This window comes from Haliotis cracherodii, unplaced genomic scaffold (genome assembly GCF_022045235.1).
Source record: "Haliotis cracherodii isolate W230 unplaced genomic scaffold, xgHalCrac1.p SCAF_6, whole genome shotgun sequence".
NCBI lineage: Eukaryota > Metazoa > Mollusca > Gastropoda > Lepetellida > Haliotidae > Haliotis > Haliotis cracherodii.
The window spans coordinates 22,619,626-22,631,647 of NW_027266319.1; the positions used below are offsets into that span (position 1 = coordinate 22,619,626).

A 12,022-nucleotide genomic window follows, 5' to 3' on the forward strand; every position below is an offset into this window, starting at 1 on the left:
GAGGTGTTCTGATAATGATGAGATGAGAGGATGAAGGTGGTGATGAGGGGTGGAGTAATCGGTAGAAAGTGGTCGGATAGTGTGGCGAGCGCAGGGAGTGGGGGAGGGGGGGGGGGGGGGGGGGGTGTGATCAGGGGATGTCACGTTGTCCTCTCCCATTAAACTGACACGCCGTGATATAACTGGCATACTGTTCAAACCCAACTCACTCATTCACTAACTGTTTAGACCCGTGAAGATCCGGGGAAGGTGACCATGCTTGTCGAAAGAGGCGACTAACGGGATCGGGTGATCAGGCTCGCTGTCTTGGTTGATGCATGTCATCGTATCCCAATTACGTGGACCGATGCTCATGATGTCTATCAGTGGATTGTTTGGACCGGACTCGATTATTTACAGACCGCCGTCATATAGCTGTAGTAGTTTGAGTGCGGCGCTAAACAACAAACAAAACAAACTGTTCAAGGGATTGTTAAACCAAACTCACTCACTCGCTCACTCCATCTTTAATCATACCCTTCAAGCATATTTTAACCTGCTTCCCAGACACGTCAATTCCTTGATTCCAGCACAAACTCCAGCATATTAGTGATCAAAGGACATCGTCCAGAGTGAATCAAGCGAGATGCGCTTGGAGAATGCCAGTCGATAAAATACTAAATCCGGAAAGTGCAATAACAATAAGCCATCTTGCGGCTCTGAGGTGTCAATATATGCCAGTTTAAGTACTACTGCTGCAGTCCTCACAAACCGCCCCCTGACAGATCTGGTCCCCGGGGTGGGGCGTCTGAGCTCCCGCTTCTCCGGGGGCCAGTAATAAGTGTATTAGATTAGGTATCATTAGAACTTTTATCACAGCCCCCCCCCTAGGGATTGAGTGACATATATGATAAACCTCAATCAACCATGTCCAGCCGACCAGACGGAACTACCTCGTTGTCTTTACTGATACTGAAGCGGTACGATTAGGATGGGTGTTTTCGCCTTTCATACTTGCACAAATTCAATTTTGTTATCAACAAATGACACTGTAACCCAGGCAACAATTATAATTTTACTAAAAAATCCACTTTGTGTTTGTTTCGTTACGAAGAGAAGAATTGGATGAAACAGATAAGCTTTGTGGTGATATGTGATTTGGGTAAATAAAATCTTGATTGAGTCATTGTAAACATTTGATTGATATATATGTAATAAACAAGATTAGTTTACATGTCTTTTGAGGACATAACCGATGCAAACAAGTTCTGATGAACATTATTTAATTTGCAGTGGTTAACTGGAAACAATTGTGTCTTTTGATCCACCAAGTCATTTCGTTATCTCGGTGCTCGAGCACTGAGGTCCCCCGTTGCACTGTGCACACATTAGCTTCACAACCAGTCTCAAATTCACATCCTTTACCAAATTATTTCATCCACATGTCGTACCCGTTGAACACAGAAGGGGAAGACAAACACTGCTGTGAGAACTTCTGGATGAATCCTTCATCAGCTCAGCTCAACAGGCAGTCAAGGAGGAGAGCCAACATGCATCCGAAAGGTCACGAATTAAAAAAGGGTCGTGAAACTAAATTACGTAAACCCGTTCGTCCGATAAAGTTTCGTAATTCAGTTTGCCTGTGATTGCACGTTTATCTTGGTGTTCGGTCGACGAGGCTTGGCTAACTTGTTTGGAGCTCTCGATTTGGAACAGGGGTGTATCGCCATTGGTCGAGAAACTTTTGTTGAGATAAATTGGCAGTTTAAGATTGAAATGCCTTGAGGGCATTTGGTTAATATCAAGATGGTTGTACTTTCTGTTCATGAATAACAGCGTTCGTTCAAATATGATGGTATATTTGGGGATTATAGACTAGTCCCATTCAATAACTCAAGAGGTTGATATTAAAATAAACAGCAGGTTTACATGTTTTGTTTGTTGCTTAACGCCGCACTCAGCAATATTCCAGCTATATGACGGCGGTCTGTAAATAATCGAGTCTAGACCAGGCAATCCAGAGATTGACACCATGTGCATCGATCCATGCAATTGGGATAGATGACATGCATCAACCAAGTCAGCGAACCTAACCACCCGATCCCGTCAGTCGCCTCTTACGACAAGCATACTCACCTTTAGCGGCAAGCATGGGTTGCTGAAGACCTATTCTACCCCGGATGTTCACGGGTCAGGTTTACATGTGAACTGCACTTGTTGATTATGTGACCTTATATGGACAGTAGCACGACAGGACTGAAACTTTGTAAACATTGACAAACATTGTGTAATACACGTTATTTTCTCGTCAGATTCAAACCCACCGATCCAAGAGAGGGGGCGGGGCACAGATACTCATTTTTATCATAATGTCATTCCGTGATCCTGTACGTGTAGACCGGCGACAACCTTAAATATCCCCTTTTCAAATCCCCTTGGTCGGCCCTTTAGCAGTACGGTATCTAGTGCTGGTTGAATGTACCAGAGGATGTACATCAGTGGAGGCAGGCAATGATTCGGATCGTTACAGCGATGTGTATCCCGCCATGATCAATAGTCATGGGCCAGACCAACATCAGTTCAGAGGACATGTAGTGGGCTGCAAATAATCATTATCATTGGAGGCTGGAGATTTGACTAATAATGTTTGTTGACGGGTAATGGGCAAATGATGCACGCAAAATGATTTACAGGTGATAAGACTGATCATAAAAATAACCAAAATCTTAAATCTTGAGACAGACACAGACACACAAAGCGAAGGGGTGTTTGAGGGGAATAAGTAATGTAATACATGACTATGTATCTTGGTCAATATGGTGTTCATCAATAAGTCATTCGATGCTGGAAGGTGCAATGAGGTAGTGGCCAACTTGGTCATCCTGACTACACACTCCCTAAGCTACAGTATGCAAAGGTTAACGATTTTACATCGGTGCTTCCTTGCTTTAATACGCTACACACTCCCTAAGCTACAGTATGCAAAGGTTAACGATTTTACATCGGTGCTTCCTTGCTTTAATACGCTACACACTCCCTAAGCTATATTAAGCAAAGGTTAACGATGCTAACATCGGTGCTTCCTTGCTTTAATACGCTACACACTCCCTAAGCTATATTAAGCAAAGGTTAACGATGCTAACATCGGTGCTTCCTTGCTTTCAAAAGCTTAACAATCCCTAAGCTGAAGTAAGCAAAGGTTAACGATGCTTATAACCTCGGTGTGCCCGTGCTTTAGTAAGCTACAAACATCGGTAACATCGGTGCTTCCTTGCTTTCAAAAGCTTAACAATACCTGAGCCACAATAAGTAAAGTTAACGATGCTTACGATTGCTTTCACAAGCTACACTCTCCCTAAGCTAAAGTAAGCAAAGGTTAACGATGCTTATAACCTCGGTGTGCCCTCGCTTTTGTAAGCTACAAACTCCCTAAGATAGTGTAAACAAAGGTTAATAATTCTTACATTTCTGCATCCTTGCTTTGATAAAGCTACACACTCCCTAAGCTATATTAAGCAAATATTCACGACTCTCACATCAGTGTTTCCTTGCTTTCAAAAGCTACACAATCCTTCAGCTAAAGTAAGCAAAGGTTAACGATGCTTACATCAGTGTTTCCTTGCTTTCAAAAGCTACACAATCCTTCAGCTAAAGTAAGCAAAGGTTAACGATGCTTACATCAGTGTTTCCTTGCTTTCAAAAGCTACACAATCCTTCAGCTAAAGTAAGCAAAGGTTAACAATGCTTACATCAGTGTTTCCTTGCTTTCAAAAGCTACACAATCCTTCAGCTAAAGTAAGCAAAGGTTAACGATGCTTACATCAGTGTTTCCTTGCTTTCAAAAGCTACACAATCCTTCAGCTAAAGTAAGCAAAGGTTAACGATGCTTATAACCTCGGTGTGTCCTTGCTTTAGTAAGCTACAAACTCCCTAAGGTAGTGTAAACAAAGGTTAGAATTCTTACATTGCCGCATCCTTGCTGTAATAAGCTACACACTCCCTTAGCTAAAGTAAGCAAACGTTAACGACGCTTACATCACTGTGTGGATGACGGGCTTCAGGCCACTTGAGGGTTAATAACACATAATCGGGATGACCATTTGTGAAGTGCCTGCCGGAGGCCATATTGATTAGATTGCGCCATTCCTCTGTAATCCTCCCCTTACAAGCCACATCTCAAACTCAAGCTGCTTTGCAAAGTTTTCACTTTGTTGAGAAGAACGCTGCTACCATGGCAACGGTTGATTCACGTGACGTCAAGCCATCGTACTTCCAAAAGAGTGTGAAACATCAATTCCTCTTTACGGTATTATTGGTCATTTAGTTAAGTCGCCTCGTGTGATTTTATGTCACGGATGTAAAAAGCTGTCACTCTATTAACTGTATGTAGAACACAAGGCCATCTATGCAGATCCTTACATCGTGTATTGGGTCCAAGTATGATTCTTTTTATAGGGCTCGAGTATTTGACCTGAGGATATTGCACCGGAATTGGACCCCTGTATAGGGTCCGAGTAGGGCTTAAGGGTAGGGGTCCAATTGAGGGTTTGCAATTAGGAACCGACCAGTTAGAAGGTTGCGGCTGTGATTTTTCTTTGAGAACGTTTTTCGATCAACATTTTAAGACGTACATGTTTTTTCTCTGAAAAGAGAGCCAAACAATATAAGGGAGACCCGCAACTCATTATTTTCAGAGCAACCTGAATGAAAGATCTTGTGTATGTAAACCGAAGAACATTTTTTTTCAAGCATTTTCGGGAACATTTTCCATTTTCCATAATATTCTAGGGTCCCCCTGAATATCAAATAGTCGCCTCCTTGGGAGTCTCGATTAAAGGACCCATGCCGAGGATGAACTCGAGCACTGAGGCCAAAACCGCAGCCTCCTCAACGACAAAGGAGATTGACATCTGCAGTGCGACATCCCGACTACGCTTGTGGGCGTATTCAGCGTGTCCTCAGGTGTGTGTCGCCTACGTTGATGGCCTGGTAATCATTTTAATACAAGAAAAGGGCAATCTTAACAATTCAATCACACACTGGGACTGCTATTTAGATTTAGTTGGTGTCCTGACAAGTTATTCTGGCTGATTCGCGTCAAACGTGGACTTTGTGAATTCGTCCAGAATGTTTGTCACGTGCACCGTCAACGTGACTGTAAAACCATGGAGAAGAGAATATGCTGACACCACGTTGTCAGGACCACACGCACTGTTTCCAGGTTGTGATATCGATCATATTCACCTGAGAATGTCGTGGTAATCTGACCCGATGACACCAGAGTTGACAGGCGTTGAGAGACGTTGAGAGACGTTGAGAGACATGTTATGTGTGTCTTCCCATTTTCTGTAACGTAACACTTGTGGTGGGATAAACACAGGTATTATCGTGAGTGTTGTGTTATAACAACGTCACGGGTAGAGTATTTAACTTCTGCGTTATGTAATAACAACGTCAGTGGTATAATATTATACGTCTGGGTTAGATTATGATAACGTCAGTGGTAGTGTATGATAACGTCTAGGTTAGGACATATCAACGTCAGTGGCAGAGTATAATAACGTCTGTGTTAGGACATATCAACGTCAGAGGTAGAGTATAATAGCGTCTGTGTTAGGACCTATCAACGTCAGAGGTAGAGTATAATAGCGTCTGTGTTAGGACCTATCAACGTCAGAGGTAGAGTATAATAACGTATGTGTTAGGACCTATCAACGTCAGAGGTAGAGTATAATAGCGTCTGTGTTAGGACATATCAACGTCAGTGTCAGAGTATAATAGCGTCTGTGTTAGGACCTATCAACGTCAGAGGTAGAGTATAACAGCGTCTGTGTCAGGACCTATCAACGTCAGAGGTAGAGTATAATAACGTATGTGTTAGGACACATCAACGTCAGAGGTAGAGTATAATAACGTCTGTGTTAGGACCTATCAACGTCAGTGTTAGGTTATAGCAACGGTGTGTATCAGGGTACAACAATGTTTGCGTAGGTTATCACAACGCATGTGTTAGATTATAAACAACATCTGTGTTGTGATATATCAGTGACTGTGTTAGGTAATTATCAACGTCTATGTTAGGTTCTCTTAACGTTTATGTGAGGTTATAACAACGTATGTGTTTGGGTATAGCGATGTATGTGTTAGGTAATAATCACGTATGTGGTTGGTTATAACAACGAATGTGTTTGGGTATAGCGATGTATGAGTAATAATAACGTATGTGTAAGGTTATTATAAAAACCCGTTAGGATACATTAACGGTTGTGTTAGGTTTAGGCGTGAAACGATACATTTCACAGAACGATCATGAAGATCAGTAAGAAAATGCTTAATAAATAAAATACATGTGTGTGTGTAATCTTAGATATTAACTTCGGCATTTTATAACTCAACATATTATTTGACAAGAAAACATGTGTCCTCTCTATTATATTACTTTATTTCATAGAATGAATTACTTTACAAAAATGATGATGATGATGATGATGGTGGTGATGATGATGATGATGATGACGATGATGATGACGATGGTGATGGCTTTTTACTGCGCCTAATACCCATCTGCTATTTGTTCACTGGCGCTTGTACATAGGATAAAGTTTAAAGTGTCTTGTGTATAGGAATAAAATATACAGGCGTTTTAATCACAAGGATTATTCCAAATATATTCGATATCATCAAGAGACAACGACCTGAATCCTGAATAGGATCGCAATTGTTAGTACAGCTACAATCCTAGGCATTCAACTAAACGTAGATTGAACAGAATAATAATGTCAGTCCGACAACTGGAGAATGCAGCTCACATTAAAACATTACCTTAGAGTATATTTTAATTCCATGAAACCTGATACATCAATTAAAATATACCATTACGTTCCAGCTGAGATCTCGGCGTGGCCCGCTGGTAGTATTTCACATACATAATTAACTGTTCTATTTAGGACTTTTTAACTTTCCATCAGTTCTCCGGGACGTCGTTTGGACTTAATTCCGCTTTGAACAGTATTTCAGTTCTATCACTTAATGTTGGCGTACATCAGACATATTGTCGGAACAGCGTGCACCCACATCAGATGACGTGATGCATCAGCGTGGCATTGTGAAATAGGGTTGGGAGATGTGGTGGGATGACAGGGTGATATGCAAGCTGTCTGGGGGATGATGGTTTTCGATGACGGATTATGCGAAGGTTAACAAAGGGTTGGGAAGAAATTAGGAGTGAGTGAGTGAGTTGGGTTTAACGCCGCATTGAACAGTATTTCAGTTATATCACGGCGTGTCAGCTTAATATGGGAGGAAAGTCCGAAGTGATGTCGTGTATGATGTTTACCACTTTGGTTAAACCCAAGAGCACAGTGCTGACTAACCTAGGATATATTATCAAGGCGAACCGGAACTCCAGCTCACGATCATAGGCTTCTGGCACGCTTAAGGGACGCAACTCATCGCAGGGAATTGCGACGGTTTCGACATCTGGCCATATGTGTCCAACGCGGTAGCGTGATGCACAAAGTCATGCATATTCCACGAGGGGAGTCGGGGTTAGGAGGTGCATTGATTGAGATGGGGGTGGGGGTAGGAGTTAATACCATGAGTGTGCAATTGTGGTCTGGCCTTCAAAAGAGTCGCCCACCCTCACCAACACAGATATATACATTCTCAATACCCACACCTCCAAGTAGTATTCACTATTGAAGTATCGGATAAACAGCTCGTTCTGCAACAAACTACTAGTATCCTATTAATGAATCCTACAAATTATATGCAAATCATTTGATTAATATTGTTTATAGATGTCAAATTTGCCGATGATGGACAATGTACGCTTGTGTCAGACACACTAATTTCCTAATGATGTGACCCATGAAGATTCCGGGTAGAATTGGTCTTCAGGAACCCATGCTTGCCGTAAAAGGTGACTACACCTGTCGTAAAAGGCGACTTACGGGATCGCTGACTTGGTTGATGCATGTCATCGATCCCAATTGCGTGGATCGATGCTTATGACATTATTCACTGGATTGTCTGGTCCAGACTCGAATATTTACAGACCGCCGTCATATAGCTGGAATATTGCTGAGTGCAGCGTTAAACAACCAAACAACCTTATGATGTTCATTACCACGACGTGTGTGGAGGATTACCTTAGTGTGTTATATGAGGCGATAGTGTTAATATCCTCCGGTGCAGGCGGTGCGGATATACACAACACACATTACCATTGTGCTGACATATTCATTAAACCCCTCTCTTGGCGCCGCTATGTACATGAGTTGACCTGTAATTGACACGTAGTGTGATGGGCAGTGTACATGCGCTGACAAGTGCTCGCCCCCGCTGCTGGAGTATCGCGTTCCTGATGGAGAGTTTACAGAGAGGTGAAGGTGGACAGTTGCTGAGTGATCGCTGTGACTACATGTGTCATAGCTGCTATATGCACGTGTAGATCTTGTGTGCACGTGAGTTTTGTGCACGTGCAGGTGCTGTGTAGACGTGAATGTGATGTCTAGACAAGTATTAGGTGTGTAAGTGTATTAGGTGCTTTGTGCACGTGTAGAGGCTGTGTGCACGTGTAGGTGTTGTGTACGCGTGTATGTGTCATGGATAAGTGTATTAGGTGTTCTGTTGACGTGCAGGTGTTGTGTACACGTGTATGTGCCGTGTAGAAGTGTATTAGGTGTATTGTACATGTGCTGTGTATGTGTTGTGTACACGTGTTATTAGTGTTGTGTGCACGTGCAGGTGTTGTGTACGCGAGTATGTGTCATGGATAACTGTATTAGGTGTTCTGTTGACGTGCACGTGTAGATGTCGTGTAGATGTGCCGTATATATGCCTATTAGGTGTATTGTGCACCTGCAGGTGCTGTATAAACGTGTATGTGCTGTGTATAAGTGTATTAGGTGTATTGTTAAGGTGCAGTTTAAACGTGCCTTTGTTGTGTACACGTGTTAGAGGTGCTGTCTGCACGTACAGGTGTTGTGTGCACGTGTTATAGGTGCTGTGTAAACGTGTAGGTGCTGCGTATAAGTGTATTAGGTGTATTGTGAACGTGCAGTATAAACGTATCTTTGTTGTGTACACGTGTTATAGGTGCTATGTGCACGTGTTATAGGTGCTGTGTGCACGTGTTATAGATGCTGTGTGCATGTTGCTTCTGCGACGTACGGATGTAACAAATGATGTGCACGTGCAGGTAGTATGGTGTACAGGTGTAACCTGTGCTATATACACGTGTACTAAGTGATGTGTTCAGGTATAGGGGCTGTCGAGATGAAGAATGGTGGTGGTGTAGTGGGTACAGACTTCGCTAAAGATGTGTGAGTGAGTGAGTATGGTTTTACGCAGCTTTAAGCAATATTCCAGCAATATCACGGCGGGGGACACCAGAAATGGGCTTCACACATTGTACCCATGTCGGGAATCGAACCCGGGTCTTCGGCGTGACTAGCGAACGCTTTAACCACTGGGCTACCCGACCGCCCCTCGATAAAAATGAAGAACAGTAGGGTTTTGTGGTAGTTAAAGCCTTCATCCGGTTTGATCCCACACATTATTACAATACGTGAAATCAAGTCCCTGTATTTCTAGTAAAGACCTGTTAGGAATAATGACAAAAGTAGCGTAAATTGAAAATGTAAATGCAAGAGAAGAACCAGTCTTGATTATCCGCCAAAAGAGATTCCATTTGGCGTACAGGTCAAAATAGCTGTGAAAATTATATGATTGGACCACTGAAAATCAGTGATGACACCAGGTGTTCGCGAAAAGGGTGCGCATATTCCGCCCTTCCGGTAGCACCCGTCATTCACACACTCTGCATTAAATAAACATCCATGAAACATGCTCACTCACTGCCGACAGTTGTTCAAATGTTATTTATGTGTGGTTCCGTTTACAGTAAGGGCGGTGTGTTCAAGATATTTGGACAATGCTTATCTAGTTTATGCATTCCGAATTCCGTATTTTCCGTTTTGAAACGCCACATGCATGTCGGGAAGATCATTTGATAGATGGGAATCTTACACACCACTTCCGTTTAGACTGTATAGACTGGGCTCCTGTCTACCTAACTGCATGAGTTTCTATCGTAGGCTGTGATTGAACGACACTCATTGGTCCTCTCCGAATAAGGAATTCTTTTAGAATTGCTATCGCCAAAATTTAAAACAAAGAACTTTGTTCTCATATTTTCCTCCCAAAACAAACTTTCGAGATGTGGTCATGTCTCCATTCATATTTGAATTCGGAGGAGGGGGCGCTTAACATGTATCTCTGTTACCGGATATGACTTGTACCACATGTTTTGGCCGCCGCGTATTTGCTAAAAGCGCCTTTTCTTCTGAGCGAGTCAATCGTGGACCAAGGTCACAAAAGGCTGAAAGTAACGTGATAATGTGATTTTTTGTTTGTTTGTTTGCTGCTTAACGCCGCACTCAGCAATATTCCAGATATATGAAGGTGGTCTGTAAAGTCTGGACCAGACAATTCAGTGATTGACATCATGAGCATCGATCTACGCTATTGGGATACGATGACATGCATAAACCAAGTCAGCGAGCCTGACCACCCGAGCCCGTTAGTTGCCTCTTACGACAAGCATAGTCGCCCTTTACGGCAAGCATGGGTTCCTGAATACCTATTCTAGGTAGTGATAAATTGAGGCCAGACCGACCTCACCACATACAAATGGTATATAATCAAACTCGTGTGCTTTCTATTAGTGCAACTATTCATGACTTTTAACATGTTGAAGTCACAACCAGATCACAATGGTGTGCAGGAAGCTCTTCTAAAAGAAGAACAATTAAATATATTTCCTAATTCAGTATATTTTTAAAAAAACGGTAAACCAGATTTGCTCTCAATTATGACACTCACTGTTATGGTATTGATTGCGGCAAAAATAACAAACTGAATGTGTTCTTTCAGGGAGAGAAAACATAAGCTTTAGTCAAAAACATATAATGATAGCCAAATGATAACAGTTGATAATAGAACCAGTATATTTACACTTAAATAAAACCGGTTCTGAAATATAACCAATATACCGTGACAGTTCTATAACGTGCGCTGGTTTCCACGAGTTTGAACTGGTCTTGTACAGCAGGGAGAATTCATGATCATCGATAATTCACGACTACAAAATTAATATAAGTGAGTGCTATCAGAGCTACCTGTCAGCGCACCTGTACTGTTTCATTACCTGGTATCGATTCCTTCTGCTTGTGTACTAGAAAAATACGCCTCCACTGGCCCTCAAATAACGGTACATGTGTCTGTGGAAGCTATGGACAATGCATAAAAATAGACTCTTCAGTCCTATCTCACTGTGCAGATGGTGGCAGTGCATTATGTGACCAGTCATGATAAAGCCAAATGTGCTTCTTTGATGAACCTTTCAAGGATATTCTTTCATTATCCCCGTGAACCTCGACGTCAATATATTGACTTCATCGCAAAAATAGTAGTTCCAAAGGTTCACTTGAGGTCATGGTGGAGGTGATTCTGCGTTATTATGCTTGAGTGTAATCCATCAATAACATATTAAACGATTGATGAATTTGTTCACAGGCTCAGGAATGGGTGTGTTTGGTCTGTGAAAAGCGACGACGACTGATAATGAGCACGGGTCTGTGGTACCATGGTTACCACCCGGAAGCAGATCTACCCCTAGAGCGAGAGTTGGAGGATCAACTGGATCCCCGCGAAGAGGTACCTTGCGAAAATATTGCAAACCCCTTTTCTATAAATAGCATTAAAGGCAGTACCCACATAAATTGTCGTGCAAAAAGACACCCATATTTAAAGGTAGCTAAAATTAATCAAACAAGAAATGGTTATTCGATAGTGAGGCATGTGATGCGGGCACGATATTAGATGCATCATATCAATGAGTATCCCACAACAAGGTGCCGTTGTACAAAGCGATCTTAGCGCTAAGGTGATCGTAACTCCCATACCTTAACATAGACTTACTATAGTCGTAGCGCTAAAGTTGTTTGTACCCAGGTCAACCAAGTAAAGTTTTGACAAC

At 42.3% G+C, this 12,022-nt stretch overlaps 1 protein-coding gene across 4 annotated transcripts in view; it reads left to right on the top strand.

The window, feature by feature from the left end:
* The window catches only part of LOC139444611 (uncharacterized), a 100,449-nt gene that overhangs the window by 41,716 nt on the left and 46,711 nt on the right, over positions 1 to 12,022 (top strand). For all 4 annotated transcript variants that reach the window (XM_071225518.1, XM_071225517.1, XM_071225519.1 and 1 more), the window contains exon 3: positions 11,560 to 11,700. In XM_071225518.1, coding sequence (XP_071081619.1) covers positions 11,560 to 11,700 — 141 coding nt within the window. The remainder of the gene's footprint in view (positions 1 to 11,559; positions 11,701 to 12,022) is intronic.